The sequence below is a fragment of the Saccopteryx leptura genome, chromosome 6 (assembly GCF_036850995.1).
Source record: "Saccopteryx leptura isolate mSacLep1 chromosome 6, mSacLep1_pri_phased_curated, whole genome shotgun sequence".
Taxonomy (NCBI): Eukaryota; Metazoa; Chordata; class Mammalia; order Chiroptera; family Emballonuridae; genus Saccopteryx; species Saccopteryx leptura.
The window spans coordinates 76,346,743-76,368,684 of NC_089508.1; the positions used below are offsets into that span (position 1 = coordinate 76,346,743).

Below are 21,942 nucleotides of genomic sequence, written 5' to 3' on the forward strand. Positions count from 1 at the left end.
TCACTACAACCAAACCAAGACTGCAAGAAATGCTAAGGGGCCTATTGTAAACAGATCAAAGGAGAAAAAGAATATAGCAAAAGAGAAATACAGTTTTAAAGAATAAAATGGCAATAAACAATTACATATCAATAATAACCTTAAATGTAAATGGATTAAATGATCCGATCAAAAGACATAGGGTAGCTGTGTGGATAAGAAAACAGGACCCCTGACCTCTGGTGGCGCAGCGGATAAAGTGTCGACCTGGAATGCTGAGGTCGCTAGTTCAAAACCCTGGGCTTGCCTGGTCAAGGCACATATGGGAGTTGATGCTTCCTGCTCCTCCCTTCTCTCTCTCTCTCTCTCTCTCTCTCTCTCTCATTCTCTCTCTCTTTCTCTCTCTTCCCCCCATCTAAAATGAATAAATAAAGTCTTTAAAAAAAATTTTTTTTAAAGAAAACAGGACCCATACATATGCTGGCTACAAGAGACACACCTTAAAACAAAAGATGCACATAGACTGAAGATAAAAGGATGGAAAAAAAATATTTCACGCAAATGGAAATGAAAAAAAAGCTGGGGTAGCAATACTTATATCAGAAAAAATGGACTTTAAAACAAAGCCTATAGGAAGAGGTAAAGAAGGTCACTACTAATGATAAAGGGAACAATCCAACAGGAAGATATAACCACTATAAATATCTATGCACCTAATATAGGAGCACCTAAATATATAAAGCAGACTTTGATGGATTTAAAGGGTGAGATCAACAGCAATACTATAATAGTAGGGGATTTCAATACCCCACTAACATCACAAGATAGATCCTCAAGAAAGAAAATTAACAAAGAAAAAGCAGACTTAAAGGACATACTAACTAGATCAACTCGATTTAATAGATATCTTCAGAACCTTTCATCCTAAAGCAGCAAAATACACATTCTTTTCAAGTGCTCATGGTACATTCTCTAGGATAGACCACATGTTAGGGCACAAAAACGGTCTCAACAAAATTAAGAAGATTGAAATCATATCGAGCACTTTCTCTGATCACAATGGCATGAAACTAGAAATCAACCACAACAGAAAAACTTAAAAATACTCAAACAATTGGAAACTAAATAGCATGTTATTAAATAACGAATGGGTTAAAAATGAGATCAAAGAAGAAATTTAAAAATTCCTAGAAATGAACGATAATGAGCATACATCAACTCAAAATTTATAGGACACAGCAAAAGCAGTCCTGAAAGGGAAGTTCATAGCATTACAGGCATACATCAAGAAGCTAGAAAAAGCTCATATAAACAACCTGACACTGCATCTAAAAGAACTAGAAAAAGAACAGCAAGTAAAGCCCAGAGCTAGTAGAAGGAAAGAAATAATAAAGATCAGAGCAGAAATATATGACATAGAGAGGCTAAAGAAACAATACAGAGGATCAATGAAACTAGGAGCTGGTTCTTTGAAAAGGTAAACAAAATCAATGAACCTTTAACCAGACTCACCAAGAAAAAAAGAGAGAGGACTCAAATAAATAAAATTAGAAATGAGAGTGGAGAAATAACAACTGACACAACAGAAATACAAAATATTGTAAAAAAAATACTATGAAGAACTGTACGCCAAAAAACTAGACAACCTAGATAAAATGGACAAATTCCTTGAAACATATAATCTTCCAAAAATTAATTTGGAAGAATCAGAAAACCTAAACAGACCAATTACAACAAATGAGATTTAAACAGCTATCATAAAACTCCCAAAAAAGAAAAGTCCTGGGCCTGATGGCTTCACAAGTGAATTCTACCAAATATTCAAAGAAGAAGTAACTCCTATCCTTCTCAAGCTATTATAAAAAATTCAAGAGGAAGGAAGACTTCCAAGCTCCTTTTATGAGGCGAGCATAATTCTGATTCCAAAACCAGGCAAAGACAACACAAAGAAAGAAAATTATAGGTCAATATTCCTGATGAATTTAGATGCTAAAAACCTCAACAAAATATTAGTTAGCAAACCGGATCCAGTACTTCATGAAAAAAAATCATACACCATGATCAAGTGGGATTTATTCTGGGGAGACAAGGCTGGTACAATATTCACAAATCAATCAATGTGATTCATCACATAAACAAAAGGAAGAATAAAACCACATGATAATTTCAATAGACGCAGAAAAAGCATTTGATAAAATCCAGCACCCATTCATGATCAAAACTCTCAGCAAAATGGGAATACAAGGAACATTCCTCAACATGATAAAGACCATCTATGACAAACCCACAGCCAACATCATACTCAATAGGCAAAAATTAAAAGCAAACCCCTTAAGATCAGGAACAAGGTAGGGGTGCCCCCTTTCACCACTCTTATTCAACATAGTTCTGCAAGTCCTAGCCATAGCAATCAGACAAGAAAAAGAAATAAAAGGCATCCAAATTGGAAAAGAAGAAGTAAAACTATCATTATTTGCAGATGATATGATATTGTATATAGAAAACCCTAAAGTCTCAGTCAAAAAACTACTAGACCTTGCTGAGGTCGCCGGTTCGAAACCCTGGGCTTGCCTAGTCGAGGCATATATGGGAGTTGATGCTTCCAGCTCCTCCCCACCTTCTCTCTCTGTCTCTCTCTCTCTCCCTTTCTCTCTCTCCTCTCTAAAAAATGAATAAATAAAATTTAAAAAACAAAAAACTACTAGTCCTGATAAGTGAATTCAGCAAGGTGGCAGGATATAAAATTAATACTCAGAAATCAGAGGCATTTTTATATACTAACAATGAACTGTCAGAAAGAGAAATTAAGGAAGCAATCCCCTTTACCACTGCAACTAAAAAAATAAAGTACCAAAAAAATAATAAATAAATAAATAAAGTACCTAGGAATAAATTTAACCAGGGAGATTAAAGACTTGTACTCAGAAAATTATAAAACATTGATAAAAGAAATCAAGGAAGATACAAACAAGTGGAAGCATATATTGTGCTCATGGTTAAGAAGAATAAACATCATTAAAATGTCTATATTACCCAAAGCAATTTATAAATTCAATGCAATACCGATTAAAATACCAATGACTTACTTCTAAGATATAGAACACATATTCCAAAAATTTATATGGAACCAAAAGAGAACAGAATAGCCTCAGCAATCTTGAAAAGGAAGAATAAAGTGGAAGGTATCACACTTCCGGATTATCAAGTTATACTATAAGGCCATTGTACTCAAAACAGCCTAGTACTGGTATAAGAACAGGCATGTAAATCAATGGAACAGAACTGAGAACCCAGAAATAAACCCACACTTTTATGGACAACTGATACTTGACAAAGGAGGTAAGAGCATACATTGGAGTAAAGACAGCCTCTTCAACAAATGGTGTTGGGAAAATTGGACAGCTACCTGCAAAAAAATGAAACTAGACCACCAACTTACACCATTCACAAAAATAAACTCAAAATGGATAAAAAACTTAAATGTAAGCCGTAAAACCATAAGCATCTCAGAAGAAAACATAGGCAGTAAGCTCTCTGACATCTCTCACAGCAAGATATTTGCTGATTTATCTCCACGGGCAAGTGAAATAAAAGACAGGATAAACAAATGGGACTATATCAAACTAAAAAGCTTCTGCACAGCTAAAGACAATAAGAACAGAATAAAAAGACAAACTACACAATGGGAGAATATATTTGACAATGCGTCTGATAAGGGGTTAATAACCAAAATTTATAAAGAACTTGTAAAACTCAATACCAGGAAGACAAACAATCTAATCAAAAAATGGGCTCAAGAAATGAATAGACACTTCTCCAAAGAGGACATACAGATGGCCAATAGGCATATGAAAAAATGCTCAACATCACTAATCATTGGAGAAATGCAAATTAAAACCACAATGATATATCACCTTACACCAGTCAGAATGGTGCTCATCAACAAAACAACACAGAATAAGTGCTGATGAGGATGTAGAGAAAAGGGAACCCTCCTACACTGCTGGTGGGAATGCAGACTGGTGCAGCCACTGTGGAAAACAGTATGGAGATTCTTCAAGAAATTAAAAATCGAACTGCCTTTTGACCCAGCTATACCACTGTTAGGAATATACCCCAAGAACACCATAGCACTGTTTCAAAAGAAGAAATGCACCCCCATGTTTATGGCAGCATTGTCCATAATAGCGAAGATCTGGAAACAGACCAAGTGTCCGTCAGTGGACGAGTGGATTAAAAAGCTTTGGCACATATATACTATGGAATACTACTCAGTCATAAGGAATGATGACATCAGATCATTTACAATAACATGGATGGACCTTGATAACATTATACTGAGAGAAATAAGTAAATCAGAAAAAACTAAGAACATATGATTCCATACATAGGTGGGACATAAAAATGAGACTCAGAGACATGGACAAGAGTATCGGGGTTAAGGGGTGGTGGGGAGGAGAGGGAGGGGGTTGGGGGAGGGGAGAGTCACAAAGAGAACCAGTTAGAAGGTGACGGAAGACAATTGGACTTTGGGTGATGGGAATGCAGCATAATCAAATGTCAAAATAACCTAGAGCTGTTTTTTCTGAACATATGTGCCCTGATTTATCAATGTCATCCCATTAAAATTAATAAAAAAAAGAAAAAGAAAATAAATTACAGGGTTTCTCATCTGTTACTTATTTTACTATGCTGAATCATATTTTTTCAAACTCAGTAACATACCACAGAGCAGACATTGTAAGTCATATCTTTTACCTCTTGGATTTAGGAGGCTCTCTCTCCTTTATCATTTCACGGAGCCTTGCAGCGGACTGCAAAATACACAAAATATATACACATAAAAATAATATCTTATAAATTCATAGCTTACCTTATAAAATGTTAAGTATCTACTACTATATCCACATAAACTAAGCTCTACACAAGAAATAAAGATATGATACCTGCTCTTGGTAGTAGACATGAGGCAAATGTGCTATATCAATAATAAAAGCAAGTATATACTACTATGTAATGTACTGAAATTCTGATGCCTTGAACCAGATTGCTAATGAGTTTACATGATTAAACATTAAATATTTAATCAACTATACAAGTTCAAATTAAAAGCTAACTTCCACTAGGACAATTATACTTTGATATTTTCTAGAAGTTATAGGCTATACTTATAAATCAAATCATAATTTCTGTTAATAAAAAATTAGAGATAGTTTGTCTAAATTTTCATTAACATAGATATATAGATATAGATATATATATATATAAAATTTAGTTAATTCACCCTTTCTCCCCTCAAGATGCAAACACAATGAATATTTTGGAATCTGGTATCTGAAGAATTCAATTAATTATTTTAGAAAGCCAAGGATTTGATGTCTTTCGGAGAGGAAACATCATATAGCCTCCTTGACAGCTATTCTCTCACACATAGAAGTTTACCCCCAAATGTAAAGACACCAACATAAATTATACATTATAATGATGATAGAACATTAGCCCAGCCCTGGCCAGGTAGCTCAGTTGGTTAGAGCGTCATCCCCATATGCTAAGGTTGTAGGTTCAATTCTCAATCAGGGAACATACAAGAATAAAGCAATAAATGCATAAATAAGTGGAACAACAAATCAATGTTTCTTTCTCTTTCGCTACCCTCCCCTCTCTCTTAAAAAATAATCAATCAATAAAACATTAGCATATATCTGGCCATTTATCCTTAACATTCCCTACATAAGGCACATTCCCATCTATTCTTAAAGTGTAAGACTTAATTTTAAAGTTTGTCTTGCCTGACCTGTGGTGGCGCAGTGGATAAAGCGTCGACCTGGAAATGCTGAGGTCGCCAGTTCGAAACCCTGGGCTTGCCTGGTCAAGGCACATATGGGAGTTGATGCTTCCTGCTCCTCCCCCCTTCTCTCTCTCTGTCTCTCTCTCCTCTCTCTCCCTCTCTGTTTCTCTCTCCTCTCTAAAAATAAATAAATAACATTTTAAAAAAAAAATCAAGTTTATAAAAATAAAGTTTGTCTTCTCCTTCACCTACCACACATCCTTCAACTCATCCCTCCCACTTCTTCTTTATCCTTGAAAGAAGCCACTTTGAACATATTGTTTCTTTGAATCCAAGACAACCTTTTATAAGAAGACATCATTACTTTATGTACCACTAAAAAGTGGGAGAAGCTGCCAGCTAGTTTTTTTTTTTGTTTGTTTGTTTTTTCTTTCATTTTTCTGAAGCTGGAAACAGGGAGAGACAGTCAGACAGACTCCCGCATGCGCCCGACCGGGATCCACCCGGCACGCCCACCAGGGGCGACGCTCTGCCCACCAGGGGGCGATGCTCTGCCCATCCTGGGCGTCGCCATATTGCGACCAGAGCCACTCTAGCGCCTGAGGCAGAGGCCACAGAGCCATCCCCAGCGCCTGGGCCATCTTTGCTCCAATGGAGCCTTGGCTGCGGGAGGGGAAGAGAGAGACAGAGAGGAAAGCGCGGCGGAGGGGTGGAGAAGCAAATGCGCGCTTCTCCTGTGTGCCCTGGCCGGGAATCGAACCCGGGTCCTCCGCACGCTAGGCCGACGCTCTACCGCTGAGCCAACCGGCCAGGGCGCTGCCAGCTAGTTTTAAGATGCTGATTTCAAAAATATTAAAATTTTAAAAGTCTTGGAATCAATAAAATTGATTCCAAAAAATATGGTAGCCACTTTCTATTGAATACAAAACTTGCTCCTAATTTTACCCTCTCTCATCTGACATTATGAAACCTGATGAGTATTTTATTGACCTACTGGCAAAAGAAATAGCATCTTGGTTTTAATTAGAAACTCCACACAAACCTCAGATAAATGAAGTGAAGCAAAAAAGTTTGCATTTTCTGATATGTTCTTCAGTCTCTTCCTTTCGTATGGTGACAGTCCTGAAAAATCATCCTATGAAATTACACAAAAAAAAGATTGTTACTTTACACAATCCACAGCAAAAACACCTTACAAAACTAAACATTCTCTGCATGTACCCTTTCCTTTAAATTGCACCTACTCTATTCATTTCATGATATATTACCAAACAGCACATACTCTTCGCTTTATTAGATACTGATTGAAAGAGTTCATTATGAAATAAAGATATCTGTATGACATCTCAATTAAATAAGTTGTCTGATATCAGAAGTCAAATAGTGTAACCTAACAGCAAATTATTTCCTACTGGCCATTAATTAATACTATTACTCAAAGTTATCTTTTTATTAAACAAAACAAGAAAACTCAATAACAGAAAAATTTTAATTCATTGAAAGTGTTAAAAAAATTTATAAAGAAATACAAAAAAAAGAAAGAAACATATAAGGATAAAAGATAGTATGACTAGAGAAGCCATCTTGAAGGTTCAATACTCAACAGTTGGGGTGTGTGAACAGCAGATAAAACGAAGAGAGAAAATAATTAAAGAAATAATATATGAAAGTTTCTCAAAACTGAAGACATGAATTTTCTTGTTTTGTTTAATGTGAACTTCCACATTAAAGCAGCCCAACTGGCCAGATGGCTCAGTTGGTTCAACTATTGCCCCGATACACAGAGGTTTCCAGTTCAATCTCCCATCAGGGCACATATAGAAAAGCAGATCAACATTTCTTTGTGTGTGTGTCTCCCTTCCTCTTTCTCCAAAATCAATAAAGTTTTATAAATAAATAAAATGGGCCTGACCAGGCAGTGGCACAGTGGATAGAGCATCGAACTGGGAGGACCCAGGTTCGAGACCTCGAGGTTACCAGCTTGAGGGTGGGCTCATCTGGTTTGACCAAAAGCTCATCAGCTTGGACCCAAGGTCGCTGGCTCAAGCAAGGGGTTACTCGGTCTACTGAAGGCCCACAGTCAAGGCACATATGAGAAAGCAATCAATGAACAACTAAGGTGTCGCAATGTGCAACAAAAAACTAATGATTGATGCTTCTCATCTCTCTGTTCCTGTCTGCCTATCCCTGTCTATCCCTCTCTCTGACTCTGTCTCTGTAAAAATAAATAAATAAATAAATAAATAAATAAATAAAATGGCCCAATGGGTACACAGTAAAAGAATGAAAAAAAGGCCCAAGCTTAGGTATATCATCACAAAGTTTCATAACATCTGATATAAGTGAGATACAAGCAGATCCTAATAGCTAGCATAGGGAAAAATGATCACAAAGAACCAAGAATCAGAATGGCAGTACTTTCTCAAAATTAAGGGAAGCACCTGACCTGTGGTGGCGCAGTGGATAAAGTGTCAACCTGGGAATGCTGAGGTTGCCGGTTCAAAACCCTGGGCTTGCCTGGTCAAGGCACATATGAGTTGATGCTTTCTGTTCCTCCCCTTTCTCTCTCTCTCTCTCTCTCTCTCTCTCTCTGTCTCTCTCTCTCTCTTAAAAAAAAAAAAAAAAAACCTAAATAAAGTTAAAAAAATTAAAATTCTTTAAAAATATATTAACAGAAGCTAGAAAACAATTGGAACAATCTTTAAAATTCTAGGGAAAAATTATTCTCCAATTACAATTCTAAATCCAATTAAGCCACCAATTAAATGGAAAACAAAGACCTTTCAGATACACAAACTATCCCTCATACACCTTTTCTCAGAAAGTTATAATATATAAGCTGCACTTCACCAAAATGAGTATAAACGGAGAAGGAAAAAGATAGGATCCAGCACAGGAGAGATAAAAAAAATTTTTTTTCAAAGGAAAATGGTGAAAGGAAGACCAAGAAAAGTAAAACTGTCCAGAAAGATGTAGGAAGGCCTGAATGGTGATGGAGCAGTGGATAATGTTGACATGGGATGCTGAGGACCCAGGTTTGAAACCCCAAGGTCACCAACTTGAGTGTGAGATCATCCACAGGATTCTATGGTCGCTGGCTTGAAGCCCAAGGTTGCTGGCTTGAACAAGTGGTCACTAGCTCAGCTTGAGCCCTCTGGTCAAGGCACATTTGAGAAGCAATCAATGAACTAAAGTGAGGCAACTACAAATTGATGCTTCTCATCTCTCACCCTTCCTGCCTGTCACATGCCACATGCTAGCTCTCTCTCTCAAAAAATTAAAAGGGAAGATGGAGGGCCCCAGGAATTATTTCATGAGGAAAAAAAAAATATATGTGAAGCCATTAGAATTTACATAGAGAGAAATTTTACAACTCTGGTAAAGCTTGGGTTGTACCTAAATAAGGATGTAGGAAAGGAAAGTGTAGGAGTTGAGGACACATGTGTGTAAAAGGTGTGGTATAAGTGAAACAAATCAATAATGTGGTTGGGGGAAAGAAAAAAAGGCTGAAAGCACAGCCCTGGCCAGATAGCTCGGTTAGTTAGACCATTATCCCAAAGTGCAGAGGTTGCTGGTTTGATCCCTAGTTGGAGCACATACAGGAACCAGTCGATGTTTCTATCTCTCTCTCTCCCTTCCTCTCTCTAAGATAAACATAAAAAAAAAAAAGAAGAAGAGACTTAAAGCTCAAAGAAAGAAAGGTTAAAAGTACAATTTGTCAATTGAGCAACAAATAAAAAGAGCTGCAACAGAAAATGGCCGGCTGTTTTGTTTCTGTGCATGTGTGTATATATGGAATTACCTGTTGGTATGTATACATACACATGTAGAATTATATGACAAACACATATGTACATGTTACTGACCAAAATACAGATTTTCCTCACATATACAAAATAATAGTGGCAACAAAAGTGATTCTTGTCATTTCCTTTAAAACAGCCTCTAAGAGAAAAACATCACCATTATCACCAAGGACTTCCTAAAAATCTATTTCAAAACACTAAATACTGAGATCAAAACAACAAATTTAAATGATTCTACTTACCACAGAAAAAATTTAAGAAAATAGCCTGACCAGGCGATTGCCCAGTGGTTAGAGATGGGACTGGGATACAGAGGACCAGGTTTGAAATGCCAAGGTCATCAGCTTGAGAATGGGTTTATTGGCTTGAGCGTGGGATCACAGACATGACCCCATGGTTGCTGTCTTGATCCCAAAGGTCCCTAGCTTGAAGCCCAAGGTCGCTGGCCTGAGCAAGGGATAACTCGCTCTGCTGGAGCCCCCCTGGTCAAGGCACATATGAGAAAGCAATCAATGAACAACTAAGGAGACTAAGGAGCTACAACAAAGAACTGATGCTTCTCATCTCTCTCCCTTCCTGTCTGTCTGTCCCTACCTGTCCTTCTCTGTCTTTCTCTCTTTCTCTGTCACAAAAAAGTCTTACCAACAAATGGTTCTGAAACAAATGAAAATCCACATGCAAAACTATGAATTTGGACCCCTATTTCATGTCATATACAAAAATTAACTTGAAATAAAACGAAAAAAAAATTTAACTCAAAATATATCAAAGACCTAAATGTAGGAGCTAAAACTATTAAATTCTTAGAAGGAAATATAGGTGTGAATCTTCATAACCGTGGATTAGGCAATGGTTTTTTAGATATGCCAAAGCACAAGCAACAAAAAATAAAATTGATAAATTACACTCAAATTAAGTTTTTTAATTTAAAATTAAATTAAAGGCCCTGGCCAGTTGGTTCAGTGGATAGAGTGTTGACCCAGCATGCGCATGTTCTGGGTTCGATCCCCAGTCAGGGCACACATGAGAAGCAACCATCTGGCCTGGCCTGGCCTGGCCTGTGGTGGTACAGTAGGTTAAGCATCAACCTGGAACACTGAGGTCACCAGTTCGAAACCCTGGGCTTGCCTGGTCAAGGCACATATAGGAAGCAACTACTACAAGTTGATGCTTCTTACTTCTCCCCACCTCTTTCTCTCTGTCTCTCTCTCTCCCCTCTCTCTAAAAATCAATTTTAAAAAATCTCTGCCCCTCCCACTCCCCCTGTCTCTCTTCTCCTCTCACACCAAGTGGCTCAATTGGTCTGAGCATTGGCCGGAACACTGGAGATAGCTCAGGTGGATCCCAGTTGGGGTGCATATGGGAGTCTGTCTATCTCCCATCCTCTCACTTAAAAAAAATTAAGTTAAAAAATTTTGTATGTCAAATGATTATAGCCCATGTAATGGGAGAAAATATTTACAAATGATGTATCTAATAAGGGACAAGTGTCCAGAATATATAAAGAACTCTTACAATTCAATAATTTTTTTTAAAAAACCTTAATTTTTTTAACAGATAAGACCTTGTATAGAAATTTCTCTAAAGTACAAATGGCCAATAAGCACATGTAAAGATGCTCAACATCATTAGTCATGAGGAAAATACAAATCAACACCACAATGATCTACTAAGATAAATATAATCAAAAAGATGAACAATTGAGGACATTATGTTAGGTGAAATAAGCCAGTCACAAAAAGATAAATACCGCCTGACCAGGCGGTGGCGCAGTGGATAGAGTGTCAGACTGGGATGGGGAAGACCCAGGTTCGAGACCCCAAGGTCTCCAGCTTGAGCCTGGGCTCATCTGGTTTGAGCAAAGCTCACCAGCTTGGACCCAAGGTCCCTGGCTCGAGCAAAGGGTTACTTGGTCTGCTGAAGGCCCGCAGTCAAGGCACATAAGAGAAAGCAATCAATGAACAACTAAGGTGTCACAATGAAAAAACTGATGATTGATGCTTCTTATCTCTCTCCATTCCTGTCTATCCCTCTCTCTGACTCTCTCTCTAAAAAAAAAACCCAAAAAACAAAAAGACAAATACCATTTGATTCCACTGAAATGAGGTACCGATAGTAATAAAATTCAGAGACAGAAAATAAAATGGTAGTTGCCAGGGGCTGGCAGGAGGCAAAGAATGGGGAATTGTTTAATGGGTATAGAGTTCAGTTTTGCAAGATGAAAAGAGTTGCCTGATCTGTGGTGGCGCAGTGAGCAAGGCATCGACCTGAAAGAAGTTGTTTTGGTTTTTTTTCTGAGGCAGGGAGAGAGAGAGACAGTAAGACAAGAACATCAAGCTGTTCCTGTATGTGCCCTGACCAGAAATCAAACCAGCAACCTTCCAGACAACGCTCCAACCAACTGAGCAATCCAGACAAGGCTTAATTTTTATTTATTGATTGCTTTTTAAAGAGACAGAAAGTGTGATAAAGGGGATGGGGAGGGAAGCATTCATTTGTTGTTCCACTCAGTCATGCATTCATTAGTTATTTCCCGTTTGTGCCCTGACTAGCGATGGAAGCTGCAACCTTCTCATTTCAGGCCTACTCTACCAACTGAGGCCAAGGTCTATACATGCAAATTCTACACCCACTCCGACACTTCTGAATCAGAAACTCTGGTCATGAAGCCCTGTAACAGAGTTTTAACAAACCCTCCAGGTAATATTAATACAGGCTAAAATTTGAGAACCATGGGTCTTACAAAATCCCCTCAATGTAGAGGTGATTTGCTTAAAAGCACAAGGGTTCTTAGAAGTGGCCATGCCTAAAATTTAGGCTTTCAATAGCCAGTCCAATGTACTTACCTAGGATTTACTCCACGCTGTCCCACCCTAGGTCCTAGTTCTTACCTCTAGGACAATAAAATTAAATTGAATTCGTATTTTCTTTTTTCTAATTTTTTTATTTTATTTATTCTTTTTTAGAGAGGAGAGAGAGAGAGAGTGAGAGAGAGAGAGAGAGAGAAAGAGGAAGAGAGAGGAGAGAGACAGAGAGAGAGAAGGGGGGAGGAGCTGGAAGCATCAACTCCCATATGTGCCTTGACCAGGCAAGCCCAGGGTTTCAAACCGGCGACCTCAGCATTTCCAGGTCGATGCTTTATCCACTGCGCCACCACAGGTCAGGCTCGTATTTTCTTTTTATTTTTAAATTTTATTTATTTATTATTTATTTATTTTTTATTATATTTATTCATTTTAGAGAGGAGAGACAGAGAGAGAGAAGGGGGAGAGGAGCTGGAAGCATCAACTCCCATATGTGCCTTGATCAGGCAAGCCCAGGGTTTCGAACCAGCAACCTCAGCCATTCCAGGTCGACGGTTTATCCACTGCACCACCACAGGTCAGGCTGAATTCGTATTTTCATAAGAACATCCTAATTATTATGTTAAGTGAAATAAGCCAGGCAAAAAAAAAATATCATATGACCTCACTCATTTGAGGAATCCAATGAAGTGTGAACTGAGGAATGGAATTGAGACAGAGGAGGGATCAAAGGGACCAGAGGAAAAGAGGACAGAGGGAAAGGGGATGATAGGATGGGATAAACCTGAAGGGAAGGGGGGAGGGCGCTATGGGGAGAGGGCAAAGGAAATATTGAGGGGAATATGGGGGAGGGGGGATGCATTCGGGGCAACACTAGAATCTATGTAAACACAATAAATTAAAATCAATTAAAAAAAAAAAAAGAACATCATAATTATTCCATGTCCCTTTCCCTACCATCATTTTCTGTTCTCCTAGTTCCATCAACTTTTTGTCATGGGGTACAGTTTTACCATTTCTCATATAAAACTTGTCACTTTATTTTTTCTTCTTTATTATTTTTTTCAAGTTAGAGGAGGGGTAACAGTGACACAGACTCCTGCACAAACACGGGCCAGGATCCACCTGGCATCCCTAGTCTGGAGCTGATGCTCAAATCAATCAATCTGTTCTTAGCACCTGAGGCTGAAGCTCAGATCAACTGAGCTGTCCTCAGAGCCCAAGGTGATGCTCGAACCAATCGAGCCACTGGCTGCAGAAGGGGAAGAGGAAAAGAAGAGAGACAAGGGGAGAGAAGCAGATGGTCACTTCTCCTGTGTGCCGTGACCGGGATCGAACCTGGAATGTCCAAACACCCAGCAGCGCTCTATCCACTGAGCCAACCAACTAGGGCCTAAAACTTGTCACTTTAAATGAAGTACAGCACTCCTGTAAGTCAACAGAAGCCAAAAGAATTAGATGTCTAATTCCTTAAACTGACTGAAACTATTAAATAGAAATAATATTTTCTCATGTACCTTCTCTACTCCAACAGTTGTCTCTTTTTTGTGTTGAAAGAAAATATTATTCTGCCTGACCTCTAGTGGTGCAGTGGATAAAGTATCAACTTAGAATTACTGAAGTTGCTGGCTCAAAACCCCGGACTAGTCTGGTCAAGGCACATACTAAGAGTAACTACTATTAGTTGGTGCTTCCCACCCCTTACCCTCCCTTTCTCTCACGTTCTCTCTCTCTCTCTCTCTCTCCTCTCACTAAAATCAATTTTTTAAAAAAAGTAAAGGCCCTGGCCGGTTGGCTCAGTGGTAGAGCGTCGGCCTGGCGTGCAGGGGTCCCGGGTTCAATTCCCGGCCAGGGCACACAGGAGAAGCGCCCATCTGCTTCTCCACCCCTCCCCCTCTCCTTCCTCTCTGTCTCTCTCTTCCCCATCCACAGCCAAGGCTCCATTGGAGCAAAGTTGGCCCGGGCACTGAGGATGGCTCCATGGCCTCCACCTCAGGTGCTAGAATGGCTCCAGCTGCAATGAGCAATGCCCCAGATGGGCAGAGCATCGCCCCCCGGTAGGCATGCTGGGTGGATCCCGGTCGGGTGCATGCGGGAGTCTGTCTGTCTGCCACCCACTTCTCATTTCAGGAAAAAAAAATGCAAAAATAAATAAATAAGAAAATATCAACTAAACATAAATTATATAGCATAATTTGAGCTAGAGAGACCCTTAACTAACTTAGCTTATCAGAAGTTCAATTTATATATATATATATATATATATATATATATATATATTTTTTTTTTTTTTTTTTTGGGGGTATTTTTCTGAAGCTGGAAACGGGGAGGCAGTCAGACAGACTCCCGCATGCACCCTACCGGGATCCACCCGGCACGCCCACCAGGGGGCGATGCTCTGCCTATCCCGGGTGTCGCTCTGTCATGACCAGAGCCACTCTAGCGCCTGGGGCAGAGGCCAAGGAGCCATCCCCAGTGCCGGGGCCATCTTTTGCTCCAATGGAGCCTCGGCTGCGGGAGGGGAAGAGAGAGACAGAGAGGAAGGAGGGGGAGGGGTGGAGAAGCAGATGGGCGCTTCTCCTGTGTGCCCTGGACAGGAATCGAACCCGGGACTCCCGCACGCCAGGCCAACGCTCTACCACTGAGCCAACCAGCCAGGGCCATAAGTTCAATTTTTCAAAGAAAAATTTGAATAAGCAATAATGAAACTCTTACCAGGCCTGATGTGGTATCTTTACATCACTGTCTCTAGCCTGACTGCTTTTTATATTAATGCTGAGAATCATTGTGTGCACAGTGCTCACGTGTTGTCATTTGTTAATCTGTGTGAACATCTAAAGATGATTTTGGCAGAACGGATTTTGCCTTAGAAGATATGGTGGCTTTCACCTTTGGAGTTAAAAATCTTTATACAAGTTGTTTTTTTTCTTTCCATTCAGTGAGAGGAGGGGAAGCAGTGACAGACTCCCGCATGCACCCAGATCAGGATCCACCAGGCAAGCCCACTAGGGGGCGATGCTCTGACCATCAGGGGCCCTTGCTCTGTTGCAACAGCAGCCATTTTTTAGCGTCTGAGGCAGAGAAGCCATCCTCAGGACCTTGGGCCAATTGCTCCAGTGGAGCCATGACTGTGCCATGACTGCAGGAGAGGAAGGGAGGAGAGAAAGAGAAGTGAGAAGAGAAGCATATGGGCGCTTCTCCTGTGTGCCCTGACGGGGAATCACACCCAGGACATCCACACCCCAGGCCAAGGCTCTACCACTAGGCCAACCAGCTTGGACCACAAGTTTTCTTTATTTCTGTCTTCTTATATTTCTTACATACCATTTCATTGTTAAGAGTTCTTATCTAACACGGATTTCAGGAGCTTAAGTTAGTCTGGCTTTTAATCACTGAGTGAAAAGGGGACAAGACAAACCTTAGCTGTTTTTCCTAAACTGTAGTCTGTCCTGGCCTCAGAGATACATAAGAGAAGTTCTGGTTTTCTTTACATTCATTTACCTATTCAGAACATTAAAGGAAAATACGTATAGTATTAGAATCCCAGGTCCTATACCTTTTCTTACAGATCTGTGTAAATAAATCTAATTTCCTATTTCACGACAACATAAATCCGAACTGATAGTCTATAAGAAAATTTTTTCCACCCAAAATGTAGATACTAAATTCATTAACCCAAATAGAATTATTTACTATACTGGGCTCATTTCTTGCCCAAAGGAGCATACCAGACCAATAATAATAACGACTACAATTTGGAACTGAGAAGTCTACCCTGTCAGCGTCTGAATAACCTGAATTATTCCAAGAGTGGAAAGCTGACAATAACCGCTGCAAAAGCAAATGCTGAGTCCCTGATCTCATCCTGCTCCTATTTCTAGGGTTGAAAAGAACCTTTCTTCACGCTGACGGCCTAGATTCCACAAAAGAAATAAAAGCAGGTATCCCGCTTCCCTTTTGAAGCAAACTCGGAAAAGCCCGTTAAACTGCGAGATGCCCCAGGGAAGGGAAATCATTTTGGAGGAGGAAAGTGCTGGGCGCCCCGTCTCGGTGCCTTCCCGGGCCTGTGCCCGGCAGACCCCTCACGAAGACGGCGGAAGGAGCACACTGGAAAGCGACAAGCCGTCTCTCACCTTCACTTGAAGTTGCTGCCTGGAGTCCGCCATCTCCTCAGCAGCCGCGCACAGCCCCGACATCTTTCCACCGCTTTGCAGCTGGCGCCTTCCCGCCAATATTGGGCAGGAGGCGGGGCCTCGGGCAGGGGAGGCGTGGCGACGCAGGCGGGCTCGGAAGTCTGCTGGCCTGGGTGGGGCGAGGCGCGGGCGGTCTCTTAAAGAAGCAAGTTTACCAGCCTCACCCCAAACTAAAATTCCTTAAGGTTGAGACAGAACTGAATGGACATTTTCACCTGGGATCCTGGTGATTTTGATGCTTCTGGTGCCAGGATCTCGCTTTGAAAAACAGTGGCGCTCTTGCTAAGGAGAAATCTCCTTGCCTTGCAATATGAATATGAGCCCTGTCGAGATTCAGACTCACTTAGATACCCAAATGAACAAAAATGAGAGGAAATGGAGACCAAAGTGTAGCCTTTACCTCGGGCTCCCTAGTTTCTTTTAACCCCACCACCAGAATATTATGCCCTATGGCTACCGTATTATCTTCCTAGGAAGGAAAGCATTTCAGGTTTTTTTCAAAAGCTGATAACTTTTAGCTGGTTTAAATTTCACCTGATCATCTGCCCACCAATTAATTAAGATACTAATGATCTTATAAAAAGTGAATCAAATAGTTTATGTATCACAAAACAACGCCAAACTTTATTGCACTGTATTTCTTATAGATACAGCCATATTTTTTTCTCCTATTATGAATAATCGCGCCTCAGATAAACCTCATTGGCTAGGAGAAGACCAGTGCACAAAGTTAGATTCTGCCACATTTAAAATTTGTTTTTCCTGTTCACTGGGTTGCTGTGAGCCAAAACAATTGTCTTCCCATCAAAGTACTCTCTCTAGACGATATATTTTGGAGCTGAAAAACTCAGTGTAAAATTAGGGTCCTTTTCTTTTTAGGCCAAAACTGCTCCCTTGTTGGATCTTCCGCTATTTCCTGATGGAGACTTGCCCAGTTTTATTTCTTCTCCCAGCCTAGGCCCAATTATAGAGCATAGGTAAAATAATTTTAGAATTAATCCTATTAACAGCACCTGCAAGGGTGTCCAGGCTCTATACCTGCCAAACTTTCACCACTCCACTCCTTGACTCAAAAATTACTGATACAAATCAAAGTTTTCTGCCTGACCAGGCAGTGGCGCAGTGGCTAGAGCGGTGTTTCCCAACGTGGAGCCCACGCCCCACAGGGGGGCAATTCGATAGTTAAGGGGGGCAATTTGAAAATGGACTCAACACGACTTTAACTCTTTCGCCCCGGGCCATTTAAATGCAATGCTAGGCCTGACCTGTGGTGGCACAGTGGATAAAGCGTAGACCTGGAAATGCTGAGGTTGCCGGTTCAAAACCCTGGGCTTGCCTGGTCAAGGCACATATGGGAGTTGATGCTTCTAGCTCCTCCCCACCTTCTCTCTCTGTCTCTCTCTCCTCTCTCTCTCCCTCTCCGTCTCTCTTTCTCCCTTTCTCTCTCCTCTCTAAAATGAATAAATAAAATTTTTAAAAATTTTTTAAAATAAATAAATAAATAAATGCAATGCTAGATATCGGTGCCAAATTTAACAAAAAATGCAATTCTTAAATAATTGCAGTAAATAATTATTAAGTATAATTTCCCTTGACGAGACCAAAATATCAACTGGGTGATTGGCGTCATCAAGTAAACTTCATCCTGGGTTCACCGCGGAGCCTGCCGTCTGCCACGGGGAACCCCAGACGTTTTAAAAACTCGCTAAACAACGCAGTTATTCTCACCTAATTGGCCCATCGCAACTTCTGTAGTGTTTCACATCATTCAGTTGGTGTTAATTTGAAATAAGTGTCAGTCAAAACTGTTGTAAAAGCTCGTTGATTTAATAAATATACATATATATTGTATAGATATAATTGGTAAGTATTTTATTTTATTTTTATCAATATTAAACTCTTTATTAAGTACTTCTTGCATCGGGGCTAGAAAGCACTAATATTTTATAAATATTATTGGGGCTATAATAGTGCATGCACGACAATTTTAATTTTAGAAGTATAACTTTCCAGAAAATTTTGTCAAGTGGAAAAAATATAGATACCTTTTGATTTGCGGTGGTAGTGTAGTAAATGTGTTATATACATTTAAATAAATATGAATTTTTAGTATACGTTTACTCTGTGTCACATTGAATATATTTTAACACATATTTTAATATTAGTTTTTAATTGATCTTATTTTTATTTCTTATAGCCCATAATAAAATGAGTGGTGCAAGCAAGAAAAAAACTCGTCAATATTTGAAGGAATATTTAAAATTTGGGTTCATACCCGCTGTTCACGATGAGCGGATTCCTTTTTGTCTTTTATGCCAGCAATGCTTGACCAACGAATCAATGAAACGAGGTCGTCTTGAAGCGCATTTGAAGGTGAAACATAGTGCTCATATTAATTCAGATTTGAGTTACTTTAAAACTTTAAAGAAAATTTTTTTAAAGATTTTTTTTTTAATTTTTATTTTATTTATTCATTTTAGAGAGGAGAGAGAGAGACAGAGACAGTGGGGAGGAGCTGGAAGCATCAACTCCCATATGTGCCTTGACCAGGAAAGCCCAGGGTTTCGAACCGGCGACCTCAGCATTTCCAGGTCGACGCTTTATCCACTGTGCCACCAGAGGTCAGGCAAAACTTTAAAGAAAATTTTTGAAAAAAGAACAACATTAAAGTCTCTATTTACTGCTCATACTTCAACTAATAATCGTGTTCTTGAGGCTATCAAATTTCTTTATTCATCGCTAAAACTGGAGAAAATCACACTATAGGAGAGAATTTAATAAAACCGTCAATATCAGCATTTCTTAAAACGGTTCTTGAAAAAGATGACAAAGATGTAAAAGCTATGCCACTCAGTGACAATACTGTTAGCAGAAGAATAGACGAAATGAGTGAGGATATTGAAAAACAACTTATTGAAAAGCTGAAAACAAGAAAATTCTCTTTGCAAATGGTTGAATCAACTTTGAGAGACAGTGAGGCAGTATTGATAACTTATGTAAAATATATTGATAAAGAACATTTTGCTGAAGAAATGTTGTTCTGTAAAAGATTAGAAAGCACCACAACCTCCAAAGATATATATAATAAGCTAAAAAACTACTTAGATGTCAATGATATACCAATGAAAAATATAACATCTTGTGCTGCAGATGGTGCTCCCAATATGATGGGCAAGAAAAATGGCTGCTTAAAATTGATGAAAGATGCGAATCCAGAAATTATTCTTGTGCATTGTGTTATTCATAGGAAAAACTTGGTAGCTAAAAACATCTCACCTGTTCTGAATGAAGTATTACATACAGTAATAAAGTGTGTTAATGCTATTAAAGCTAGTGCCAAATGTGAGCGTCTTTTCAAGCTATTTTGTGAAGAACAAAATGAAGACCATGTGAGACTTTTACTTCATACTGAAGTAAGATGGCTATCTAAAGGAAACTGTTTGAAAAGATTTATGGAACTGTTTGATACTCTTAGTGATTTTTTTAAGCGACAAACCTGAAATGAAGTATCTGTTAACAATACATGGTAAAGCATTTGTGAGTTATTTAGCCGATATCTTTGAAAAACTAAATATATTAAATAAGCAACTTCAAGGAACAAATAAAACTCTTGTCGATGCAAAAGCAAAGATATTTGGTTTCATTACCAATATTGAGTTATGTCAGAAACATATTAACAACAAAAACTTTAAACAGTTTCATTGGCTCCAAAAATGTGAAGTAACGATACCGCTTTACTTGTAATTGTCAATCATTTGAATATTCTATCGGCTGATTTAAAAGAAAGATTTTCTGATTTAAAACAAATTGATTTCCCAACATGGATGATGCAGCCAATGTTAGTGGATTTGTCTGATATATCAAATATGCAGTATCAAGAAGAACTCGCAGAATTGCAAAATGATGAGTCGGTTAAAGCTTTATTTAATATCAAAGGAGCAATGGCATGGCTTTGTGAGGAAACAGAAATCAAATACCCAAATTCAACCAAATGTGCAAGAAAACTATTGCTACCATTTCCATCTTCATTTTTAGCTGAATGTGGATTTAGTGCTGTAAATGATTTACTGGTTAAAAAAAAGAAATTGGCTGGATATAACACAACGTGGAGACTTGAGACTAAAGTTAACCAAATTGGAACCTAATATAAAATCTCTGTGCAGCAAGCATCAAGTGCAAGGATCACACTAAATTAAAATGATAAATTAATATAGAAAAATCTGTATTAAAATTATTTGGAATTTAAATTTCTGTTTTTCATTATATGTTTTGAAATTTTACTTACTGTGTTTTGTTAACAATTTCATAGTGCCCTGGCCGGTTGGCTCAGTGGTAGAGCGTCGGCCTGGCGTGCGGGGGACTCAGGTTCGATTCCCGGCCAGGGCACATAGGAGAAGTGCCCATTTGCTTCTCCACCCCCACCCCCCCTCCTTCCTCTCTGTCTCTCTCTTCCCCTCCCGCAGCCGAGGCTCCATTGGAGCAAAGATGGCCCGGGCGCTGGGGATGGCTCCTTGGCCTCTGCCCCAGGCGCTAGAGTGGCTCTGGTCGCGGCAGAGTGACGCCCCGGAGGGGCAGAGCGTCAACCCCTGGTGGGCAGAGCATTGCCCCTGGTGGGCGTGCCGGGTGGATCCTGGTCGGGCGCATGCGGGAGTCTGTCTGACTGTCTCTCCCCGTTTCCAGCTTCAGAAAAATACAAAAAAAAAAAAAAAAAATTAAAAAAAACAAACAAACCCCGAGGTCCCCAGCTTGAGCATGGGATTATAAACATGAGACCATGATTGCTGGCTTGAGCCCAATGTCCCGGGCTTGAGCAAGAGGTCAGTCACTCTGCTGTAGCCCCTGGATCAAGGCACATATGAAGAAGCAATCAATGAACAACTAAGATGCCGCAAGGAAGAATTGATGCCTCCCATCCCTCTACCTTCCCATCTCTCTCTCATGCTAAAAAAAAATATGTATATATAGCAAACTTTTCAGTGTCTCATATATTTATTATACCATGCTATTCCAGAATTCAAGACTTTTCTCATGATGTCCCTTCTCTCTCCAACATATAAAATCCAGTGAAATGTGTTCTGACTTCCAGTTAGCCAACATGTTTTAACAATCCAGCTAGTGAATTGCAATTGCTTCTGTTATGATTCTCAAAGTCCCTGAAGACTTTCTGAGTAAAATTCAAGCTTTTTTTCCCCCCATATTTATATTTCTTTTTTTTATTTCAAAATTAAGGCTTCTGGAGGACACCAGGCATTTAACAATATTCCATACTCCTTACAGAGACCTAAGCATGGTAAACACAGAAAATAACTTAATACTTAAGGACTTATATACAAATACTTTCCAGCCAGGAATGCTTTAATAGATGACCTCCA

The 21,942-nt window shown here is 39.4% G+C and overlaps 1 protein-coding gene across 1 annotated transcript in view; it reads right to left on the bottom strand.

The window, feature by feature from the left end:
- WDR76 (WD repeat domain 76) overlaps nt 1–16,614 on the bottom strand; it is a 59,504-nt gene extending 42,890 nt beyond the window's left edge. The window contains exons 1-3 of the mRNA XM_066341702.1: nt 16,511–16,614; nt 6,810–6,902; nt 4,738–4,793 (exon numbers count right to left, since the gene is read on the bottom strand). Of these exons, the coding sequence (XP_066197799.1) occupies nt 4,738–4,793; nt 6,810–6,902; nt 16,511–16,573 (212 nt within the window). The 5' untranslated portion in view covers nt 16,574–16,614. The remainder of the gene's footprint in view (nt 1–4,737; nt 4,794–6,809; nt 6,903–16,510) is intronic.
- Between the last annotated feature and the right edge of the window lie 5,328 nt (nt 16,615–21,942).